A 26115-nucleotide genomic window follows, 5' to 3' on the forward strand; every position below is an offset into this window, starting at 1 on the left:
AAGAGCAGCAGCCAGCTCACCTGCAGGCTGAATCTTTGTTCAGGGGTCTGGTGGGATGTCGGCAAGCAGCTCTGAGGAAGGGATGAGCCTGCAGACTGGCTACGGTGGGGAAAGGAAGCACTTCAGGAAGAATGCGTTGAGGAGGGGGTGGTGAGGGAGAAGACTCACTTTCTCAGAGAATACTTCTGTCTTGATGGAAATTGCATGTGTATGTGGTGGAGTGGTGACCTCAATCTTCAGCTAGTCAAATTAGAGCTTGGGTTTAATCTTGGAAAGAAGGAAGATCAAATATTTCTCCTTTAGCTATTCAAGACACAATTAAGAGAAGTAATTTATGTCTAATAACCCTTTTTCTTTTACTAAAAGCACCTACCATGTTGTTTGTGAGATACTTGTGTTGTGCATGTGAGAAAAATATAATGTGAAACAAATACCTGGAGCTATACTTCCCTGCTGGAGTCCCACATGTCTTTGTAAGACACAGGTCATGGTAATAAAAGCGCTTTGATTTAATTCATCCATGTATTGCATAATTTTTCCCGGATATATATGCTTACTAGATACTTGCTACAACTTAAATATAGATTACTTAGTCACAGATCATCACTGAGAGGCACTTATTTTGACCTAGAAAAACTGCTGGTTCCTGCTAGTTGATCAAATTATAACCTGCTGACCTCTCCCAAGTGTGATTCAGTTCTGCAGATAAACAACATTGACCATATCTTTGGTGTTTTTAGGTGGTTTACATCTTGGAGAAAAAACATTCTCGAGCAGCAACCGGCTTCCTCAAACTCTTGGCTGATAAGAACAGCGAACTGTTTAGGAAATACGCCCTGTTTTCTCCCTCAGACCACCGAGTGCCTAGAATTTATGTGCCTCTCAAGGACTGTCCCCAGGACTTTGTGGCACGGCCTAAAGATTATGCCAACACACTGTTCATCTGCCGCATTGTGGACTGGAAGGAGGACTGCAATTTTGCCCTGGGGTAGGTGATCTCTGGTAGGAAAAACCACAGGTCACAGGCAGAACTCAGTTTAGGTGGTCTTTAGGTAAACTTTTGGTGTATTTTAATTATTATTTCTTTATTGAAGCATGGTTTCTTGTGTATTTTGGTCCTGATTCTTCAGAAGTCACTCTTAGCTGCCACCTCAACTGGTTGCCTGTATGTTCCTTGAATTACCAGGCAGTCACATTCTTGTTTTTGTTTTTTGGCGTAAAACATGAACATTCTGAGCCTCTACTTATTTAGTTATGTCATGTGTCCTATTTGTACTTGCGTACCACAGATAATTCATTGCATCAAACAACCAGTCCTCTCCTTGTAGATGCTAGTGTTAAACCATGCAAAGTCTAGGCATTTCAGGAGACCCCGGCCTCCTTTGCTTTAAAATATGAACATGAAGGTATATTTAAATGGCATTCTTTTTCGGTATTGATTTTGCCTATGGCATTAAAAACTACCCTATTGTAAGAAGGAAAAGGGTACCATGTTTTTGTGGAAGCTGTCAGAAATCAATCTAACTTAAATATACATGACATAGTCCAGGAGCATCATGGATGGCGACTTCATTTTCATCTGAAGAAACTGCTGGACCCAGTTGTTTGACCAAATGCTATGCCTATTTTCTTCTTAGAACTGGTATTTATATTGAAAGAAAAGCAGTAAGTTTTAGCTATGTTGTTAAGTGTTTATTATAGATGATGTCTGGTTTATGCTTCACAGGAAATGACTATAAAGGTATACAATCTAGAAAAGAGCCTGTTGATTTACTTTTAGTCTAGTTTAATGACTTGCTTGTTGGTCATCTAACTTGTACAGGATGCACCCTCCTGGGAATGTCCTATGGTTAGGAGAGTCAGCATTGAATGGATGGCTACAATGTGCTGCTTTTATCAGGTTTATTCTATACTTAGCTTCTTATGCCTAGCAAAATAAGCCAAATCAAGTGTGTGTGTCATATATAAGAGTGTTTCATGTATAAGAAACATTACCCTGTGCCACTTTTTCAGTTATGTGAAGATTGGTGTGATTTAAATGATCTCATAACTACTTAGGAACAGTTGTACTTTCTTTTTTTCCTCTCAAGTGGTGTGATTGCAATGTCATCATTTTTAAGCCTAACTCATTATCCAAAAGTGATGTCAACCCCTTGAGCCCTAAATAGTCCTTCTTACAAGCTTGCCAGTTTCTCACCATCAAATCAAAAGGCCCAGTAATGGTTGTGCCACCTGGTCCTGTTGATTGTGCAGCCACACTCTGTTTGGCAGTAAAAGAGGAAGACTTTCACATCAAACCAGGAAATCCAGCCTTGTTTTTTATCTGCCTTTCTGTCGTATCCCATTGTGTGTACTTGATTGGACTACTTCCTTAGTTTTCAAGTTGTAAGGGTGTAGTCAGGAAATCTTCATAGTATGAGTTTCTCTTATTACTTTCATGGCCTTATAGGTCTTTTTTAATTTTTATTTTTTTATAGCTGAGCCGTTACTTCATCAGGAACCCTTTTCTTGAAGGTAAAATACAACAAAAAGGGAGTCAGGTCTTTGAAGCCTCAAGCACATTTGCTGGATTTAAAGAAATAATATTTAAAAATGATAGTCATATATTAATCATGTAATTTTTAAAATAAAAAATGAAGATAATCATATTCAGATGGAAAGATCATGCTTTTTTGCTACCTTCTTAATACAAGGATATAAAAATTGTCATTTATGGAAATATGCCTTTTAAAATCTTTGTGAAGAAGAGAAAATTTATTTTAAGAAATAAAACATGGTAGGTTTTCCTGATGAATTTCTCAAATGACGTCTGTTGTATGAGGGGTGAGGGCTGCAGCTGTTGAGTATGTTGGTGGTCGCCTTGCCATTTTGTTCTGGTTATCCATTACTGATCTTTAAGAACTGAGGTCACTTTTTCTTAATCAGAACATGCTGTGCTATGACTGCCTAGGTTTCCTCCCTTATCTTTGCCAGGCTTTGACCAGGAGTGTGACAGTAATACCTGCTGTGGGTGTGAAAGTGTTATGGTTAGCTTCCACATAAACTATCCCTAAAAATCAAGTTTAGCTAAGGTGGCTGCCTTCTGAATTTCTTCCCAACTCCTATACCTCTCTCCTTAAAAGTATTGGACTTCCTTTGCCTATGTAATTGCTTCTAATTATTCAGGTTCAAAGTCATTTACCTCTTCTGTAGTTACATTTAGTTCACCAGACAGGTTTTGATCCAACTGTGTGTAAAGTACTATGCTATATTATCTGAGAAATACAATGGTAAACAAGCTATGGATTCATTATTTAAGGAACTTATAGTCTAGTGCAAAAGGATTTTTGCATATATATATATCTCTCTCTATATGTATATCTATATATATATCTATCTCATAGGGATAATTTGATTCTAAGAAGTGGAATCCCACTTGAACTAATTTAAATAAAAGTAGAGATTAATATAAGAAGCTGGTGATTGCTTTAAAAACCAGAGCAGGAAATGGAGGAAGTCTCATGAGAAAATCAGAACTAACAAGGCAACAAAGGAACCATAGCTTCTCTTTTCATCCCTGTGACTAGCCCAGCCACCACACAGTATCTTTTCTTTACCCCTTTTTGCACGTGAGCTGTGTTATTCTGCTTCTCTCTGCACAGTAGTCTTCTACCTGCACAGCAGCACACATGGCCCCAAAATGGCACTGCCAGTCCTATGGCAGTTACATACTAAAGTCTAGATCATAATACAGAATTTCTGTGGTGGAAAATCTTACTGGTCTAGCTTGAGGCAGGTATTTTCCCTCATCGGTAGTTTCAAGCAGAGGTGGGGGTCCAGAGTCCCATCCACGACTCACACCCAATTTGGAGCGCTGTGGGACTCTCTGGGAAAGAGCGTGGATAAAACTGATGGCTTGAATGGCTTATCTCTTTGAGTTCTACCTATAGTACAAAACAGAATGTTCTAAGTTCTTCCATAGAATAAAATAATTTTGGGGGAATTTAGAGGAGGTAGGTGAAGGGGGAAATCCGGGATCATTTCTTACAGGACAGAGGTCTCTTTGCTGAAAGATCACTCTGACTGAGAGTAAAGAATAGATGAGAAGGGACATGCGTAGCAGCAGGAGGTCATAATACACTATTGCAGTAAGACAGATGAGATAGGAGAACCTGAAATAAAGGGTTGCAATGGAGGAAACAAAAGAAATGAAAAGATTCAGGGGAGATTAAGAAGGTAAATTCTCCCAGATGTGATGACTAATTAGAAATGGGGCATGAGGGAGAAGGATGGAATCTTGGATGAACTTTCAGGGCTCTGACTAGGGGGAGTGGGTGGATGCTGATGGCATTTAACCACAATTTACTGGGAGCCATCTCAGTTCCTTCTATGGTCTTCACTATCAGAAATCAAACTTGCCATTTCCCAAGCTGAGTGTGTATGTTCATAGTTCCAAACTTTTGCACATTACACTTCCTTTCCTAACAGTGGCTTTCTCCTTTCTCTAGGGTTTGCTTGGTGAAATACTTAACTTTTAAACTCAACTCAGTTGTCCACTCAAAAAATGTTCCTTGACTCACAGGCCTCCCTTCTGGTGCTCCCATAGCTTCTATTAGTACTATTATTATAGCTCTCATCTATTTGGATTGCAGTTGCTTGTTTGTTTTACCTGGCCATGAGCTCCTTTAGGACAAGGACACTTAGTAAACATTTGCTAGCTGGTCAGATGAGTAGATGGAAATGGATTGATGACCCCAACATCTTGAGCCAGGTTGATTAGGAAGATGTTGCACCATGAATCAAGCTAGAAAACACACAAGGAGTAATTTGGAACAGAAAATGATGAGAACTAAGGTTCTATGACTTCAAAGTCCATGCTTGACAATGGCATACAACAAGTATAAAAACTCAGGTGGAGAATGCCAAATCGAGAAGGCACAGATATTTAACAAAAAGATTGAATAGAATGCACACATTAATAGAATATATGATGTTAGTAGCTTTGGAGGGATCCTTAGGTAGGACATGGAGCTTGGCCTCCCCTTTGCTGTAAGCATTGCTTCTCTGACACCTTAGTGCTGCCTTGGGGCCACCATTTAGGGGCAGCTCAAAGAGTATTACAACACTGGAGACTTACAGTTGTTATAAAGTTATTTTCTATCTTGTTCTTAGAATTGTCATGAGAGATCTCGGTTGAACCTTGTTCACCTCTCTATACATCACGTCTCCCACATTTTTATGAATCTTAGTTCTGTAATGCTATCAAAACCCAAGTGAACCCTTGCTAGCTTTTAGGGATCACTGTTTTTTGTTATACATCACAACATATTTAGTACCTTTAATATTTAGTACTAGACTCTAGTCCAGGATAATTAAAAAGCCACATTGGCTTCTTCGCTGGAATGATCTGCAATTACTTAATCAGATTTACAGTTTTAAGAGCTTCCCAACCTCTTAAATCATCTTTCCCTTTAGAAACTCTTGCAGTGGAATTCATGCCTATATTTTCTCAGACCTTTGGGAAATCTGGTATCCTAAGTCTAGAGTTTACAGTTCCCGCTTCTCTTTCCAGGATGTCTTGAGCGTAGAGAGAGCATGGTCACTTTCTCCCAGATTTGTCATGGTTTCTTCTTGAATATTTAAGGGTAAATCTTGAATAAAATGGAAACGTTTTACAGCAGCTACTGTGAGGAACTTAATAGTGTTTCTTGGCAACACTGAAGGCTAGCTGAAGATATATGACATGAACTGACCTAGAGCAAATTGACATATTTATATTATTTTATCAAGCAAAGTCTGGTGGTTTTGAGGGGTGGAGGAGGAGGAGGAAAAATGAATAGGTCAGTACAGGCTGAGAAGTTCTTGGTTGAACATGGGATTGCCTAGGCTTAATGGAAGGCTGTGGAAATGAGAAACAGAGAATGGGTCACAGTGCTGCTGGCTTTAATGAGTGTGAAGGACAGCAGGTTCCATTGGAGCGGATGATGGAGTGAGGTGAAAGCAGAGGAAGGGAAATTCTGACCTGAGAGGACTGTGGTAGAGATGGGAAGTAGCGGGTGGAGGTCTGTTCTGGTATCGCCTTTGTCTCCTAGCTTTGCACCTTATGGTTGTTGTTAGCCAGTCAGCAATATTTATTGACCCATGGAAGCAAATACTTTTACATTCCATTCAGTTTTAACAGATACTCAGTTTCTTACAGGGTAGATAGGAATTAAAGAGGTGGTCATTAAATTACATTAAATACATTGAATTGTAATTAGTAGGAAAATTAAGCCATGACTAGATTGATAGAAAAAACAAACAGAAGAAATTAGTTTGTTTCATTGAAGCATAGGCTCCAAGATTAGCAAACTGAAAAATAACTGTATCCAATCTTTCCCTTTGGAAAAGGAATATTTCACCTTTTTGAGAGCATGTTCTTTAAAGATAGCTCTTTGGGAGAAACCAAGTTATATAATGCTATGGACTCGCATTACCAAATCTATAGAGTTTGTATGTTATTTTCGGGGGTATGGACCTGACCGGCTAGGAGGGAAAAAGCAAATCAGGCTGAGGAGGGGGCTCTTTTCTTGTGACTGTTGGGCTCCACCTGGTGGCCTGTAAGGATCAGCTTTGGAAAAAGCTATGTCTTCAATACTGAGAAAATCCTGGTCAAGGCAGAGCAAAAGTTAAAGGAATGGAGGAGAATGATCCTGATCCAGGCTTAGGTTACCAAATTGTTCCTTTCCTTGATGAGCACTGCATGCAATTTTGGCACTTCTTCCAAAGTCACCATCTTCAACTGCAATTTCTAGTGCACCTTCTTGAAAATATTACAATGTTAGAGGACCTTAGATAACCGTCAGCCTACTCTTATACTCATTAAATCCTTTCAGCTTCCTCTTTGCTTTCTTCATATCAACACCAATTCACTCTTAAATTTCAAGACCTTTTCTTAAATAACTCAGTATTGTAGACTCTTACTTCTTTTCTCCGTGCTTTTATCTGTTTTCACTGATAAAAACACCATTCCTGAGGTCCCTATTCCTTAAGTACTACTTTCTGCTATGTCATAGTACTGAGCCATAAGAAACGAAAATAACTCGTTCTCTCTCCTGATTATAGAAAAAAATACATAAAATATACAGCCAAAGACAAGTGTATTTGCCACACTTCGTTTTTACTTTGTATTGTCGGAAGTTTGGGCCCTTGATGTGGTTGATGTTTGATTGTTCCCCACTTGTACATTCTCAGGGCTGTGATGTCATTATATCTGTTTGCATGGAGTTTCCAACATTGGACCAACATGTATGAGAGCATGTATTTAAGAGTAGTAATACGATAGTGGTAATCACTGCAAGAGTGCATGACTGTCTTCTATGTATTGTCTAGTTGTAAGACTAGGGGTTTATAAGAATATTTAGTAGAGGAAAGATGATGAATGGCTGAGAACACTAATCTTGACTATTTAGTGTTCCTGTTTTCTTTAAGGCAAAGAGGCCAATTTGAAGGACTTTCTTATATTTTTTTCTGTCTGTAGCTGGTCCCTTCCCTCAATAAGTTTTTAATGGGCATATCACCCAGGATAGTAGATCTGATGCTTATTTATATAGAATGTTTATATGTCTCCCAAGGCCCCCACCTATCATATGTAGGAAGTTGGGAATATTGTTTCAGTGCCGTTCAGATTAATTTTACAGTAGGACTCAGTTGGAATGTCATTCGTTGTGAATGGGAGCAGTATTCATAGAGGAGCTCTAGTGAGGAAAAATTGAAGTGGTGATCATTATAAATAACTCTATGGAGGAAAACTTTCTCGCTTACAACTATTATTGAAATATCAAATTAACAAACATTTCTAAATTTTATTTTTTCCAAATACATACATATTGAATATTTACTGTTAAATTTATTCAAATGTGTACTATAGAAAATGAAAATTTCCCAGAGCTTCATCCCCAGAAATGATCACTATTAAGGTTTTTGTATACATTTGACTAAAATATTGTTTTTAAAATATTTATCAACTTTAATTACAAAGCATATTTCACAGGAAAAAGAATATATGTAACACTTCTATAATTTTTGAAACCTAATACTAAAACCAACCCATTAACTCATGAACCAGATTAAGAAATATAACATCACCAATACTGTTCAAGTTCCCTGTCTGTTCTCCTGTATCCTAAACCATAATTTTTTCCCCAGAGGTAACCACTATCTCAAACATACTAATGAAAATGTATTTAAAAAAGTAGCCTGTGATCCCGGCACTTTGGGAGGCCAAGGCGGGCGGATCACAAGGTCGGGGGATCGAGACCATCCTGGCTGACACGGTGAAACCCCGTCTCTACTAAAAATACAAAAAATTAGCCAGGCAAGGTAGCGGGCGCCTGTGGTCCCAGCTGCGCGGGAGGCTGAGGCAGGAGAATGGTGTGAACCCCTGGGGGGCGGAGCCTGCAGTGAGCCAAGATCGCGCCACTGCACTCCAGCCTGGGTGAAAGAGTGAGACTCCGTCTCAAAAAAAAAAAAAAAAAAAAAAAAAAAAATTTACCCGTATTTATAACCCTAAATGTTATTTTGTTTTGCTTGTTTTTGAACCTTATACAAAATACCGTGTTATATATATTCTTCTATCACTTGCCTTTTTTCATTTAACATGTTTCTAAAATATACTCACATATTTCACTCATTTTAATCCATAGTATTTCCATTTTCTGAAATATACCATAATTTAGCAATGTACATTTGGGTTGAACAGAGAATTTTGCTCCTGCAAACATTCCAGTGCTCATTAACTAAAGTTTTTCTAGACTCTACTTAAAAAGGAAATTACTGAATCATACATAGGTACATGTTTAACTTTACAACTTTCTAGCCAAACCATTCCCAAAGTGATTGTTCCCATGTTTAGTCCTACCAGCAGTGTGTATGCAGTTCCATTGCTCCACATTCTTATTAACACTTGTTAGACTCATTTTTGCCAGCTAGGTGGGTAAAAATAGTGATAATCGTTGGGTGATTTTTGTTATTTTTTTCCTAATTACTGATGAGGTTGAACATCTTTTCATATACTCATGGTCATGTTTCCTCTTCTAGACAGTGTCTTCGTGTTTTTACCCATTTTTTAGCAGTTAATTTTTTATTTAGATAATTTTGATTACAGAAATGGCAAAAATGGAACAGAGAGTTCCTGTATATCTTTTACCTATCTTCTCCTTATGTTAACATCTTACATGTCCATGGAATACTTATCAGAAGTAAGCAATTAATCTTGGTATGATACCATTAAAGTATAGGTCTTACTCAGATTTTATCACTATTTCCACTAACATTCTCTTTCAGTTCCAGAATCTGGGTCCAGAATCCCGTAATACAGTTAGCTGTGTCTCTGTAGTCTCTCCAATTTGTGACATTTCTTACTCTTTACTTGTCCTTCATGAACTTTACACTTTTGAAGAGTACTGGCCAGTGATTTTGTAGAATGTTTCTCAGTTTGTGTTTGTCTAATGTTCTCTCATGATTAGATCGAGATTAGATATTATTGGGAAAGATACCACAGAGGTGATGTGCATCGTATCGGGGGCACATAATGTCAGTGAGTAATACTGGTGATGTTCACCTTCATCACCTGGTTAAGGAGGCATCTGCCATGATTTCTAACCTACTACTTTTTTCCCTTGTAATTATTATACTGTATTTTTAGAAAGATTTTTTGAGTCTGTGTAATATTTTGTTTCTGCTTAATTTCACCCATTCATTTTAGCATACATTGGTGCTTTTACCCATTTTTAATTGGGCTGTTTGTCATTTGATTTTTTTGGACTTAAAAATACATATTCCAGAAAGTAATCTTTTTAGCAGTCACTGATATGGAAATTATCTTCTCTCCAGTTTGTGAGTTGTCTTTTCATGTTATTAATGGTGTCTTCTGAAGAATAGATGTTTGAAGTTGTCTTTTCTGTTTGCTGCCGGCATGTAGAATTACAGTTAATTTTTGTACATTATCCTATATCCAGCCATCTTACTATATCCCCTTATTCATTTCAGTACTTGAGATGTAATTTCCTTTGGCTCTTCTCTGTAGGTAATCACATCATTGGTAAGTACTGAGAGATTTATTTCTTCCATTCTAATCTGTATGACTTTTGTTTCTTTTTCTTATCTTGAATTGGCAACTCACGATTGGAGAGGAGGTATTTTCCACACAGTAACTGACAAAAGTTTAGTTGTGAATAAAAGCAATAGTAGCAGGCATTTTTTTATTCCTGATTTTTTGATGTGTTAATAAGTTTGCTAATGTGGCAGCTAATTATGGTAGGACTGGATAATTTACTGAAGTACTTATCTTTGAGTTTTATTTGTTTTTGCTATCCTCAGTTTTCTTAGCTTTCCTTTGGCATTTCAAGGAAGAATAGTATGCCTCTCTAATAGGTTCAAAGCATTAATTTGTTTATTTACATATTCAGTCACCAACATGTGTTGGACACCAAAGACATACAAGTCTCAGTGGTACACAGAAATTAAGAAATGTTTATTCTTTTTATGGATGATCCCCCCCATCTATTGATAAGGAAGAGACATACCTAAAGCACCATGACACAGCTAGAAAGTGGCACATGCAAGAAAGAGGGTATAACCAAAGGATAGGAACAGTACTAATGAGGCAGATCCACTCTAGGAGACAGGGATGGCTTCCTGGCCTTGCTGCTATATTCCATGAACATGAAATGATCTGGGTGTATGCTTTGTGGGCCTAGTTCAACGTGGAAGTTATAAAGGGAGCACCTTTAGGATAGAATCATGTTGCCTGAGGAAGGGCCATTTATAGTATTCTTAAGCTCTAGAACCCAGCAGTTCCATGTCAGTGTGTAGTGAATATCTCTACAAGATCTATGATGCTAACAGTACTAAGATTTTATTTTTGGTAGTCAGAGCTTTACATTTTCTGTTGCAGAGTGAATGGAGGGAAAGGGAAGTTTGCTTCTCATGGATGATCTTTTTAAATATTTTGTAGTAGGATGCTTTTAGCAGCAAATTATAAAAATGCCTGACCCAGAGTGACTTAATCAGAGAAAATATTATCTCACGTAAGTGGGAGTTCAAAGGTTGTGCAGCTGCAGACCCAGTAAACTGAGTGACTGGATGATGTTACCAGGTTGCCTTTTGCTGTCCTCAGCGATCCAGTGGTGGTTTCTCTATGGTTGTGAAGATGGCTGCCAGTACGATTAGGCTACCTGCTTTCTTGATGACATGTGACACAAAAAGGGAGACCTTGTCTGCCAACAATGCTATTGACTACAGTCACCAGGGGAGGCCATACACTGAATTTATTAGAATAATTAGTATCTGTCACTGGAGCTGAAGGTGAGATGTGTTTCCTGTATGAAAACTAGATTTCTGTGAGGAAGGAGGAAGACAGAAGTGAATGTTGGGTAGCAAACCAGTATTGGGCACTCTAATTTTTGTTATAATTATTTTTTGTATAATTTTTAAATTAAAAAACCTCCAACTTTGTGATATTAAAGGAAGCTTAGAAAATAGATTAAAAAGTCACTCAGAATCCTCTCTCAAATAATTAACACCATTTGTCCCTTTCAGCATTTTCATAAATGTTTTTACATAGTTAAATTATACTCTACATACATCTTCAAAATTCTTTTTCTGAAATACATAAAAAATTGAAAAATATGACATGGGTTAGTTTATCATTTATCTGTTGCTTGACATCTAAATTACTTTTACTCCTTTTCTGCTCCAAGATTTTTAAAATAAACTTAATTTTAATTAATTAATTAATTAATAAGAATGGGGTCTTGCTGTGTTGTCCAAACAGGTCTCAAACTCCTGGGCTCAAGTGATCCTCCCACCTCAGTCTCCCAAAATGCTGGGATTACAGGCGTGAGCTACCATGTCCGGCCCATAAAAGTAAACTTTATTTTTCAGAACAGATTTAGATTTACAGAAAATTGTCAAGATAGTACAGTTCTCATCTGCCCCTTCTCTCTTCCAAAACTAGTTTTTTTCTCTTAACCAATATTGATACATTATTAATGGAAGTCCGTACTTTCTTCAAACTTTCTTGTTTTTAAAAATCTAATGTCCTTTATCTGTTCCAGGATCTCATGTTACATTTAGTGGTCTTGTCTGTTTAGATTCCTCTTGACTATGAGAGCTTCTAAGTTATTTTTGAAGGACATATTTTAATGCAGAATAGGATGAAATGTTTTTAAGAGAATCACCAGCTATTTTGACATAACATTGAATCGTAATTGTCCTAAAGCAGCTGTTATCTTTTCAGACAGTAAGCAGAAGACAGAAACTACTTAGAAAGTTGTAACATTTGAACTACATTACATAAAGGGGAAAGTTACTTTCATGATTCATTTTAAATAGAATTTACAATGAAATTAAATTTAAAATATAAAAATAAACCCTTCTGCAAGACAAATACACAGTGTAAAAGTCAGTTCCCTAGTAGAATTTGGCTTTGTTTACATACCAAAGAATTCTGGTTTTCAAGGTGACAGAAGAGTTCATGACTAAGTAGACAGGATAGGATTCTCTTCTCTTCTCTTCTCTTCTCTTCTCTTCTCTTCTCTTCTCTTCTCTTCTCTTCTCTTCTCTTCTTTCTCTTCTCTTCTCCTCTCCCCTCCCCTCCCCTCCCCTTGTCTCCCCTTTTCTCCTCTCTTCTCCCCTCCCCTCCCCTCGTCTCCCCTTTTCTCCTCAATTCTCCTCTCCTCTCCCCTCCCCTCCCCTCCCCTCCCCTCCCCTCCCCTCCCCTCCCCTGTCTTCTTTTCTTTTCTTTTGACGGAGTCTCACTCTGTTGCCAGGCTGGAGTGCAGTGGTTTGATCTCGGCTCACTGCAACCTCTGCTTCCTGGGTTCAAGCGATTCTTCTGCCTCAGCCTCCCAAGTAGCTGAGATTACAGGCACGCACCACCACGCCCAGCAATTTTTGTATTTTTAGTAGAGACGGGGTTTCACCATGTTGGCCAGCATAGTCTCGATCTCTTGACTTCGTGATCTGCCCACCTTGGCCTCCCGAAGTGCTGGGATTACAGGTGTGAGCCACCGCACCCAGCCAATATAGGATTCTTTCTAGGGCATCTAAGGCCCCTAAAGCATGAGCTCTTTCAGCATGCTGATCTGTTAGATTTTTATCTGCCATAAGCTGTCCAGTCTATGCTGCTGTAAAATAGATCTCCAATGAAAGTCCATAATAAATTTATTTAAATAAGGAACTTGAGAAATGTTCTCTGGAACTCGTAAAATAAATGTTAATTACTACTAATAGGAACTTGGAGTCACTTATCACATTTGGAAACCATAACTAAAATATAATTTTGTCTTTATGAGCCATCTTGTAATTTGAGTAAACAAATTGAGACTCTTTGGACTCAGAGTATAACCTGGTAAAAAATTGTGTCAGAACTTTACAAAGCTCCAAAAAAGACGAAAATTTTTTTTTTCTCCTTAATTTTCTAAAGTTCCAATAACTGGTATGACAGGACTCTTTTAACAACCAATATCAGGTCCATCACTTCACTTGCTTCCTGTTGTCCTCCTCCTCCTCACCTTCCCACCACTCCATTCATGGACCTAGTGCTCAGCGCCAGTCTTTGGAGGAATTTCTCCATCTCTTGGTACACCTCAGTTTATCACTTTGCAGTTTTTCAGAAAGGGCTTATGAGAACTATATTCCCTGAGTTCTTGTATTTAGAAATCTTTATCTTTGAAACCCAGTAACTCCACTAGAATATATTTCATTGGTGATTTTCTGTAATTTTCTTTTCTGAGACTTACCCTTTCTGTAAACCTACATTTTCTTTATTTCAGTAAAGTTTTCTTAATGATCTTGGAAAATGTTTTCTTTTCTTCATCTCTAGCTCTTTCCTTCAGTTATGCCGAAGGAAGGAGCTAGAGATGAGGAATAGAAAATGTTTTCTGGCCAGGCGCGGTGGCTCACGCCTGTAATCCCAGCACTTTGGGAGGCCGAGGCGGGCAGATCACCAGGTCAGGAGATCAAGACTATCCTGGCTAACATGGTGAAACCCCGTCTCTACTAAACATACAAAAAATTAGCCAGGCGTTGTGGCAGGTGCCTGTAGTCCCAGCTACTCGGGAGGCCGAGGCAGGAGAATGGTGTGAACCCGGGAGGCTGAGCTTGCAGTGAGCCGAGATCGTGACACTGCACCACTCCAGCCTGGGCGACAGAGCGAGACTCTGTCTCAAAAAAAAAAAAAAAAAAAAAAAAAAAGAAAGAAAATGTTTTCTATTCCAAAGAATCTTAGAAAATGTTTTCTATTCCTCATCTCTAGCTCTGTATTTCAAGGATGCCTGGAACTCCTTGGTCTGCCTTTCACATCTGTCTGTTTTCTTTATTATCTTTTTAAACTCTACTTGCCCAGTTTCATTTTCCTCACTTTTCTCAAGATTTTACTCTATGATCCTTATTGCTTTCAAATAGTGTCAGTTCTTCATTAGGTACTTCCAGTATGACTTTCATTTTCTGTGATGGTTTTATCATTCTCTTCTACTTATTTCCTGAGGTCTAAAAACCTAGTTTTTGTTTCCTTTCATGACTTATTTATTCCTTATGCACTTGCATCTTTGCTTCAAGCTCTTGTTTTATAAAGCTTATGTTTTTGGGAGTTCTTGAGAGTATCTTTGGTCATTTCTGTGGTTATAACCTTATAGAGATTGTTTTGTCCTTCTGCCATTTCTTTTTCTTTTTAAATGTGGGTTTGTTTTTTTTTTAATAGAATGTTTGGATGGTTCCTTCTACTCCCCTTCCCTGAAATTTTTAAATAGTGAGTTTTTCCTGGACTTTAGTATTACATTTATAAAACTGGACATTATAAAATGCTTTTTGTCTAAGTTTTTAGCCCCTTTTCTATTTTAGGCATAAGACAATCATTTTCGGCCATTTTGTATCCTAGAGGACAGCATTCCAACTTCACTCACTCTTAACTTCAAGGCAAGAATAGTATGGTCACTGCGCTCTAGGTCAGCCTCACAAACACTGAGACTCCCACCACATAGAAGAATTTGTTTCTTTTCATATTAGTGTAGTTCTCTAATAAACTGTATGTGATATATCTCATTTTTATACTTCTCCCAGAAGCTATGTATGCTATCTAATTAATGGATGGTTATTTTATGTAACTTTTAATACTGTTAGGTAGAATCAGAAGAAATTGTGTTTTATATGTTAATAAATGGTCAAATACTGGCAATTTTCTATGCCTCAAAATAATATATTATTAACTTCTTTATATTATTATTGCCCTTCTTGAATTACTACTTCTGAGTAACCTCTCAGTTGGCTTGAGTTGCACGTATGTTTTTTTTTTGGAAGGAAAGTACGTAGCATATTTTCTGCCTTTTAGTATCAATCAGGGTTCTTGTAGTCTCAGATTCCAATTCAGAGGAATCATAATTATGTCCCCAGAGGTACTAAAACCTTTCAACTGTAGAGATGAGCATTATGAAGCAAAACTAAATATTTTATGTGTGGGTCTTAAGTGTGATATTGAAAGGCCTGACTCCTCCCTTGCATTCTGCCTTCCCAAACCATGTACACTGCCTGTAGGATGCTAAATCAGAGCACCAATGCATCCTGGAGGATGGCACTCCCCCCTCACAACTGATGCCTCCTGGTTAGTCCAACAGCTTAGTAGTCACATCATTACATCATTCCGGTCAGTGAAATGTATGGGCTTTGCTTCTTCCAAAAGGTGAAGTCCTTAATTACAAACAATGTTGAGTGCGATAATAGCTTAAAAGATATTTCGTAAATCTGAGGATTGTGGTGTTTACATAAGCAATATAGGTAGAAGAAATGCAGATAGCAAACCTAGAGTAAGTGTCTCTTTTAGTGGAGGAATTACTGCCTTTCCCATCCTAAAAGAGCTCAGTGGATGCGATCTGATGTGAAGTAGTTGGTTGGGGGGTCCTCCTGGCATGGCTGTGTATCAGGTACTCAGAGTTGGTTGCTGCTGCTGGCAAGCTAGCATCCTGCAAGAATGGTATTCAGGTCAGCATTAGTGAGAAGTGAATGTTGTGGAGTGCATTTCCTGCTGTCTTGTGCTTTGTTCCTGTGTCCCTTGAGCAAGCACTGCAGTGATGGGGACATACACGGGCAGGCCATTCTGCCTCCACAGTGGAAGCCTTTCACTGTGCACTCTCATGGAGAACAAATAGTGATACCCTGTCTGGACTCATTTCAGTGGGCCCATTTCATTCACATGTCTTTTCCCTAGATGTCCTTGTCACCAGTACTCCAATCTTTGTTCTTTCAGGTCCCTATCCATCTGGCTAAACTTGTAGTTCTGCCTATCAGACTATCAGGTTGTCCTTCCTCAGCTAAAGTGGACCACGGACATATGGCTTGAAGTACTGCCCACTGGGAGAAAGTTTCTGCTATATTGTCTTTTCAGAGACCGTCCCTTAAAATGGATTTAATGCTATCATGTCCATTTATGACTCATGACAATGGAGGGTCAGTTGGAACTAGGCATTCAAGGTACTCAAACCTTTCTGCATCCTCCTTTATATCGTGTGTGTGTGTGTGTTTATGTGTGTGCATGTGTGTGTTCGGGTTCTCTGAATCTTACTCTCTCTGATTAATGTCCTACTTTTCACCTAAGTGACTTAATGAGACCTTAAATTCAATGGTGTAATGATTCATCACCCTTTCAATTTGTTTTTTCCGTCTTAGCCTGGCAGCTACAAGAGGTTCAAGATACTTTTTTGATGGACATACTAAGTCCCTGACTTTTGGTCTTAGAAATGAAGAGTTTAGAATGAAGAATTTAGAGATGAAGCATGTAATTCTTTGTTTCTCCCCTTTTTTCTGGCTCTCGAAGCCTCTCACTGTTTCTGTGAGCCCTTCGATATCCTTTCAAGAAATTTCTTTTTTTCTTTTCTAACCAGCACTGGTCTTTGTGCTTACTAACAAGAACCCAGACAGACAGTTAAAGATGTTGCTATTAGGAGACAAATGTAGGAAACAGAACCTCAGGGACCTGTGAGAATAATAAATGAGTTAGATGGGTTGGAAGTAACTCAGGTTCCATTAATTTTCAGAATACAAAATAATTTTTAAAATTACTGATTATTACCTGTCATCACCAGAATAAAGTTGTTTTTAAGCTAAACAACATTGTTATAAGTATTCATCTTGTACTCACAGTGTTGAATTCCTGTGTCCTTCAAATTTCAAAGGTTGGGATAATAGGTCCCCCATATCTTCAGTTGGAACTTCATTCTAGTGAACACAGGTAATAATTTAGTCATTTTGAAAATTAATGGGACCTGAGTCTTTAATTGTCTGAGTTCCTGGTTACAAGCAAGAAAAAACAACTCTGGTTGGGAAAGGAATTTATTGGGAAGATACTGAAGAGCTCACTGAGCAAAAGACTTGAATGACCTGAAAAGGGATGTGAACTAAGGCAACTCTGGAAAGCCAAGAACAAGAAGCCCAACCATCATCTTTTATCAGGATTAGTTTGGCTATAATGCCAGTTATTCTCTTACCACCACTGTTGCAGGACACCATTTTCACTGGATGCTGCCACCACCACTGCTATCATGAGAAACCATTCTAGTTGTCATCAGTGAATCCTAAGCAGCCTTTTTGTCTTTGTGTCTCTGTCTTCCCATTCAAAGTCTTGAGTTGAGGCAGAGTTTAAGTCACACAGTGTACTGGATTTTGGTTCTCACAGAGTGAGAGGAGTCTTGTATAAAGAGAGGCCAGGCATTATGTAGTAGGAAGCTGGTCACTTCTATGAGGGGAATGTAGTCCTTTGTCCTGCTTATAGGCAACGTGCAATTCTTCCTTTCCAATTTGTATGCCTCTTCTTTTCCTTGCTTTATGGCATTCACTAGTACCTCCAGTACAATGTTAAGTAGTATTGGTGAAAATGAACACGTTGTCTTCTTTCTGCTCCAAGGGAAAGCATTTCTGTTTTCACCACTAAGTTTTACATTAGTGCTAGGATTCTCATAGAGGCCTTTAACCAAGTTGAAGAAGTTCCTGTTACTCATGTGCTGAGAGCTTTTATCTTAAGTGAATGTTGAAATTTTGTCAAATGCTTTTTCTTCATTTACTGAGATGATTATATGTGTTTGTTTTTTTGTTTGTTAATGTGATGTATTGATTGATGTTTCAATGTTGGACAAATCTTGCATTATTTGGTCATGACGTATCACCTTTTTTATATATTACTGAATTCTGTTTGCTAATGACCTTGTAAGAAGTTTTAAATTTTCTTTTTCAATAACTTTGATATACCTTTGTAAGAATTTTAAGTCTATGAGAGGTATTGATCTCATTAATCCTTTGGTTTTGATATCAAGGTACTGCTGTCTTCATTAAACTAGTTGGAAAGTATTCCATCTACCTCTTTATTCTAGAAGAGTTTATGTAGAATTGGCAATAATTCTTTCTTAGATACTTGGTAGAATTCACCAGTGAAGCCATCTGGGTCTGGAGTTTTCTATGTGGGAGGGTTTCAAACTGTGAATTCAGTTTCTTTAATAGATACATTAGATATAATAGATAATAGATATATTAAATAGGAATATTCAAGTATCAATTTATTTTAATTATCCTAGGCAGTTTGCATCTTTCAAGGAATTTGCTCATTTCATCCAAGATGTTGAATTTATTGTCTTAAAGTCATTCATTATTCCCTTAGCCTTTTAATGCTTGTGGGATGTAAAATGGTGTCTCTTCTCTCATTCTTGATATTGGTAATTTGTGTTTTTCTCTCCTTGTTTTTCTTGATCAGTCAGGCTAGAAATTTATCTGTTTTTCTCTTTTCAAAGAGTTAGCTTTTGAGCCAGGTGTGGTGGCTCACAGCTGTAATCCCAGCACTTTGGGAGGCTGAGGTGGGCAGATTGCTTGAGCTCAGGAGTTCGAGTCCCAGCCTGGGCAACGTGGCAAAACCCCATCTCTACAAAAAATACAAAAATTAGATGGGCCTTAGCGACTCAGGAGGCTGAGGTAGGAGTATTGCTTGAGCCTGGGAAGTCGAGGCTGCAGTGAGCCATGATCATGCCACTGCACTTCTGCCTGGGTGACAGAGTGAGACCCTGTCTAAAAAATAGAATTCTAAAAAGTAGAATTCTAAAACATAGAATTAGTTTTTGGTTTTATTGATTTGTTTTCATTATTCATTCTTTTTTTTCTTTTCTTTCTTTCTTTTTTTTTTTTTTTTGAAACAGACTCTCACTCTTTTGCCCAGGCTGGAGTGCAGTGGCGTGATCTCGGCTCACCGCAACCTCCGCCTCCCGGGTTCAAGCGATTCTCCTGTCTAAGCCTCCTGAGTAGCTGGGACTGCGGGCATGCACCACCACGCCCAGCTAATTTTTGTATTTTTAGTGGAGATGGGGTTTCACCATGTTGACTAGGATGGTCTCAATCTCTTGACCTCGTGATCCTCCCGCCTCGGCCTCCCAAAGTGCTGGGATTACAGGCATGAGCCACCGCGCCCAGCCTATTTGTTCATTTTCTATTCATTGATTCTTGTTTCTTCATTATTTCTGTCCTTCTCCTTACCTGGAATCTAATTTGTCCTTCAGTTTTTTAACGTAGAAGCTTAGATCACTGATTTGACACTTTTCTTCCTTTCCGATGTGAGCATTTAATGCTATAAATTACCCTCCAACCACTATTTTAGCTACTTCTCACAAACGTTGACATGTTGTGTTTCCATTCAGTTCAAAATTCCCTTCCTCCCTCCCTCCGTTCCTTCCTTTCCTTTCTTTTTTGAGATAGCATCTCGCGTTTTTGCCCAGCCTGCAGTGCAGTAATGCCATCTCGGCTTGCTGCAACCTCCATTTCCCGGATTTAAGTGATTCCTTTGCCTCAGCCACCTGAGTAGCTGGAATTACAGGTGTGTGCCACCACACCCAGCTAATTTTTTGTATTTTTAGTAGAAACGGGGTTTCACCATGTTGGCCAGGCTGGTCTCAAACTCCTAGCCTCAAGTGATCCACCCACCTTGGCCTCCCAAAGTGATGGGATTACAGATGTGAGTCACCGTGCCTGACCCCAGTTCAAATTTTTTTTTTTTTTTGATTCAGAGTCTCACTGTGTCACCAGGTTGGAGTGCACTGGCACGATCTCGGCTCACCGCAACCTCTGACTCTCTAGTTCAAGGGATTCTCCTGCCTCAGCCTCCTGAGTAGCTGGGATTATAGGCACGCATCACCACGCCCAGCTAATTTTTGTATTTTTGATAGAGACGGGGTTTCACCATGTTGGCCAGGATGGTCTCGATCTCCTGACCTTGTGATCTGCCTGCCTCAGCCTCCCAAAGTGCTAGGATTACAGGCGTGAGCCACTGCGCCTGGTCCAAAATAATTCTAATTCTTTTTTTATTTCTTCTTTAACCTATGGGTTGTTGGATTTCCACATATTTGGGGATTTTCCAGATTGCTTTCTGTTAATTTTTCTCTCATATTTTTGCTGTCTGGCTTTTTGATGTGTTTTATGGGAGAGACCACCCATTTGTTGAGAAAGTACTCTTCTGAGCCCACATTATATGGGAGGAGCCCACAGGTCAGTCTGCAGGCTGCCGAGATCATGGGCTGGTGGGCGGGTGCACAAGTAGACTGGGCTGGTCTCTCTTGACTAGTGTGAGAAATGGGGCCAGCCCTGCTGCCATCACTGCTGCATTCCAGTGGCAAGGCTGAAGATTGGAATTTGTTAAAAGTCTGCTTATGAGGCAACCACCTCCTCTATTCCTCTTTACCACTGTGCACATAAGAACTCCAGCAGCCAAGCATCTACCCTTATTTAGGAAACAGAACCTTTCATTGAAATCGAATAGCCCCAGAGAATGTCCTGATGCTACAGCTAAATTTCTTGCAGGAAGTGCTGAGGGCGGACTCTTGGATCACCCTGGTAGATAAGTAGACTTGTACAACAGAGGAGATGGCCATTTTTGGTCTCCGCAATACCCTCTGCAAAGGCAGCCAAGGCCCATAACACATTTCCTGTTGGCTGCCTGTATTCAACGCACAACTTTAGACTTGTGATCTGTATGTGGCATGACAATACTTATGAGAATAGAGAGCTGCTGCCAATTTGGTAAGGAGTAAGATCTGCCTTCTGAAAGATGGAACCCTGTTCGTAATGTTAGCATTGTCCTATTAAATGCAATTTTATTTTTAATGGGCCGGTGCCCTAAAATGTGAATGGGTGACTGGTTTACAGATAATTTTAATTTTCTTCTCAGTGGATTTTGTGTTTTCTAACTTCTTTGCAATGAACGCATATTACTTTTGTGTTTAGATAAAATATTTTAAAATTTTAAAGATAAAAACTGGTAGAGTTGTGAAATGGGAACATCAGAATTAATCTAGTAAGCATGACTTAAGGTACAGGCACTCTGAAACTAATGATTTAACAGCACAGTGGGTTGATCATAATATCAGTTTTGACTTCTCTGTGAAGAGCAATTGGAGGGGTCCTAAGAAAAGCCTTCTGGCTCTGTTTCTTAAGTCAGAATGTCAAATAAAAAAAGGTAAAATTACACTGTACTTACAGATTTAACAGGACAAGAGCATTACTGTGTCTTCTGCTTTCCCCTTGCCCATCATTTGCAGATGATCATGTTTCTACTGGTGGAAGGGCAGGAGATTTTAAACTTTCCCACTACCTTACTTTCAGAGAGGAGACAGGTGCCTATGTTCCATTTGTTTGCTAACCCAGTTATTCTGTTTCTGTTCTATCCATAGGCAGCTGGCTAAGAGTCTTGGGCAGGCTGGTGAAATTGAGCCTGAAACAGAAGGAATACTAACAGAGTATGGCGTGGATTTCTCTGATTTCTCTTCAGAAGTTCTAGAATGTCTTCCTCAAGGCCTGCCATGGACAATTCCACCAGAGGAGTTCAGCAAGAGAAGGGATTTAAGGTAAGCACCTGAAACCCTTTAAGAACGTGTATCTCCCTTTCTGCCTTAACTTTCCTAGGGGCTAGGCTTAGATGTTTTCATCTTTCTATGAACATTCAAGTTCAGTTCAGTTGGAAATAGTTGCTTCTGTACCACAGTTGGCAAATTATGGCCCACAGGCTAAATCTAGCCCACTACCTGTTTATGTACAACCCATGAGCTAAGAATGGTTTTTACATTTTTAAATGGTTGGAAAAAATTAAAACAAGAATAATGTTTTATGAAAATTAGATGAAATTCAGATTTCTGCGACCATAAAGTTGCATTGGAACATGGCCATGCTTATTCATTATCTATGTTGCCTATGGCTGTTTTTTGCCCTACAACAGCCACAGCCCAGTTGATTAGTTGCAACCAAGACCATATGGCCTGCAAAGCCAAACGTAGTTACTGTCAGCCTTTTACAGAAAAAGTTTACTGACCCCTGTTCTAGACCATTCTAACTTCAAAAGCTACAGTGCCCATCTTCTCATTGCTATTTGCCATAGATCTGGTCAAGTACAGACTGTTATCTAGTTAGAAGTGCCTTCCTTTAAATGGGCCTCTTCAGGCATAGAGCAAAGGATTCAAGACTTCTGTACTTGGAGCCTCATTTTAAAGCCTTACTTTTAGGTCTGGAATTTGTTGGAAAGTACTTTTGTGGTATTTTTATAACAACATCTTCTTTGAAGATGTTTCTTCATTGTGGGATGTTAGTTCTTTTCTGATATTTCTCTTCAGAATTTGGTTTCAGTACTGGCATTCATTTTGGATGCCACATGGAGATATTTAGAACCAAGAAACTTTTCATACAACCCACTGAGGCTGTGGAAGGTTTTTGCTAAGGTCATCCCATGTCAAAGTCTTTTCCACCACACTTGCTCGCTTCATGCAGCTGAACTTAAGACACTTCAGCTCTGGGTGCCTGTTACCCACCTAGTTTGTGAATACTCCCTCTCTGTACCTTGTTACTATTGTATCTTTTAGTAATTTACTGCCTTTTTCTTTTCTTATTGAGGTTAGGCAAGGAAAAGGAGACGATCATTAGTCCCCTTTCCTACTTGTTAGTATCTCTCATAGAACACATATTACATTTGAAGTCAGTTAACCCATATTGCATTCCTGGATTTTCATAATAACCCGTCTATCACTGAACCCCTGCTAGCACATGGGTGTGTTATCTCTTCAGGGGCTCCGAGGTCTTGGGCCCATAGCATTAACCTCTCTGAACCTTTGTTTTCTCATATACAAATTGAGGGGTTTGTTTTCTAAGGTCATTTCCTGAATCTAGGAATCTATCTAATGATTTAATGGGAAAAGAATGCTAGAATAAATGGCTGAACCTTATTGTTTAGCAGAATTTAGTGTAGCCATGCTGCAGTATCTATCAACATTTTAAATGTACCTACTCCTACACCCCAAACTCTACTCAAAGAAGTGTACAAAAATATATGTACAAGAATGTTCATTGCTGTCTTGTCATAAAAGTTAAACATTAAAGACACTGCTAATGGCCATTAATAAAGGAATGGTTTAGTAACCTGTGTTATGTCAATATGATAGCATTCCTTGCAGCTCTGCAAAAAGGTGCTATATCCGTGTTGACTTTCCTAAAAGAATGGCTATAATATATTATTAAGTCAAGCAAGTTTCAGAACAATATGAATATAAGCCTATATTTTGTAAAGTAATACAAAAACTACATAAATATACACATATATCTATATATGTGTATACATATACACATCAAAGTATATATGCATAGAAAAAGGCCTGGAAGGAAATAAACTGTTAACAGTGACTACCATGGAGTGTGGATTCAGTGGAGTGGTAAGGCAACAGGGAAGTGAACTTTGACTTTTCATTTTGCATACTGCCATACTATTCAAATTATTATTATTATTTTTAAGACAGCATCTCACTCTATTGCCCAGGCAAGAGTGTAGTGGTGCAGTCATCGTTCACTGCAGCCTTGAATTCTTGGGCTCAAGTGATTCTCTGCCTTAGCCTCCCAAAGTGCTGGGATTATAAGCATGTGCCACCACACCCAGCTAATTCTTTTATTTTACTTTTGTAGAGATGGGGTCTTGCTATGTTGAGCAGGCTGGTTTTGAACTCCTGGCCTCAAGAGATCTTCCTGCCTTGGCCTCCCAAAGTGTTGGCATTACAGGCGTGAGCCACCACACCTGGTCCAAAATTTTTTTAAAGTAACTTGTATAACTTTAAAAAATTATAAATGTGAAAGTCACAAAATAGAAGTATTCCATTTTTTCTAGCCTTTTAGCCTACAGGTAAATAATAAGCATGTTAGTAGTTATGGGGCCCAATATTGCTGTAAATTCCCCTCTCATGGCTCTATCTTGCCATTTCTTTGACCTTTATTGCCTTCTGGTTTAGACCATAGAATAAGAGGTCCTTAGTGAGACCTTGTCTCTACAATAAATAAATAAAGAAATAAAATATTAGCCAGGCACAGTGGTATGTGCCTACTTGGGAGGCTGGGGCAGGAGGATTGTTTGAGCCTGGGAGTTTGAGGCTGCAGTGAGCTATAATCATGCCGCTACACTCCAGCCTGGACAACGGAGCAAGACTCTGTCTAAGGGAAAAAAGAAAAGAAAAGAAAAGAAACCTTGCTCTGCAGAATGCCTTTGTTAAAATATATCTTAAACACACACACACACACACACACACACACACGCCCTGTGAAAGGATCCAAACACAGAAGGAGTTTGTAGGGTGCTCTCTGCTATTCATGAACTAACAAGGATCTTTTGAAAAATTACTTTTGGGCCGGGCATGGTGGCTCACGCCTGTAATCCTAGGACTTTGGAAGGCGGAGGCGGGCAGATCATGAGATCGAGACCATCCTGGCCAACATGGTGAAACCTCATCTCTACTAAAAATACAAAAATTAGCTGGGCATAGTGGTATGCACCTGTAGTCCCAGCTACTCAGGAGGCTGAGGCAGGAGAATCGCTTGAACCCAGGAGGCGGAGGTTGCAGTGAGTCAAGATCGTGCCACTGCAATCCAGCATGGCGACAGAACGAGACTCTGTCTCCAAAAAAAAAAAAAAAAAAAAAAAAAAAGTTACTTTGGGCTGGGCACGGTGGCTCACACCTGTAATCCCAGCATTTGGGGAGGCCAAGGTGGGTGGATCACTTGAGGTCAGGAGTTAGAGACCAGCCTGGCCGGCATGGTGAAACCTCATCTCTACTAAAAATACAAAAATTGGCTGTGCATGGTGGCGGGTGCCTATAATCCCAGCTACTTGGGAGGCCAAGGCAGGGGAATTGCTTCAACCCAGGAGGCAGAAGTTGCAGCGAGCTGAGATCATGCCACTGCCTGGGCGATAGAGTGAGTCTCAGTTAAAAAAAAAAAAAAAAATTACTTTAACCTTAAAAAATGTTATCTTTGCCCCTTGTCCTCAGGATTATGTTTCTAAAATTCAAATCTGATTTATTTTACTCCTTTGCATTTAAAATTTTTCTAATGTTTCTTAATGCCTAAAGTAGTAACATCTGAAGTTTAGAAATTGCTACTTTAGGCATCAAGAAGTAATATAGTAAATTACCACTAATGCTTGTCTTTATTTTAAAACTATAAATGAATTTACTATATTGATAGTCTATTATGTACATTATAAACAAAAGTAAAAATAGAAAAATAAAAATAATGAGAAATAAATAAAATTTTTTAATATTTTCATTTTACTTACGAAAAGTATAGAAAACTGTTTATATAGTAATTTTACTTTTGGTGAAAGCAGTATGGTTGAATAATATTCTTTATTTATTAAAATTTTACTTTAACAACTAGTAATATGGAAATTCAGAGGTCTGATTCTAAGTTCTGTATGTTTTGGTACTTGGTTTTAATGATTATCATAATTGAAAAGGATATATGTTTAGCAGATGTGAGCTGTGCTTACAAAATCCTAATACTCATTTCTCAGTCCTATTCGCCAATTATATTCCAATTCAATTTGAAATTCACCTAGTAAATTTCCATCTTTTCTGATGTCAGTTCTTGTGGATTCATTGAAAAGTGCTGCGTTTTTAGATTAAAAAAATAGATTTATAATCTCCAGTTACTCTTTAGTCATTATCTTTAAAAACTAGTTAGAAAATTCAGCCAGGCACGTTGGCTCACACCTGTAATCCCAGCACTTTGGGAGGCCAAGGTGGACAGATCACCTGAGTTCAGGAGTTCGAG

General features: G+C 38.7%; 1 protein-coding gene across 3 annotated transcripts in view; it reads left to right on the top strand.

Annotated features, from left to right (window-relative positions):
* Positions 1-26115, top strand: part of DIS3L2 (DIS3 like 3'-5' exoribonuclease 2) — a 371835-nt gene that overhangs the window by 181408 nt on the left and 164312 nt on the right. For all 3 annotated transcript variants that reach the window (XM_030802727.1, XM_030802728.1, XM_030802729.1), the window contains exons 8-9: positions 741-988; positions 21711-21884. In XM_030802727.1, coding sequence (XP_030658587.1) covers positions 741-988; positions 21711-21884 — 422 coding nt within the window. The remainder of the gene's footprint in view (positions 1-740; positions 989-21710; positions 21885-26115) is intronic.

Source organism: Nomascus leucogenys, chromosome 22a (genome assembly GCF_006542625.1).
Source record: "Nomascus leucogenys isolate Asia chromosome 22a, Asia_NLE_v1, whole genome shotgun sequence".
In the NCBI taxonomy this organism is placed as follows: Eukaryota; Metazoa; Chordata; class Mammalia; order Primates; family Hylobatidae; genus Nomascus; species Nomascus leucogenys.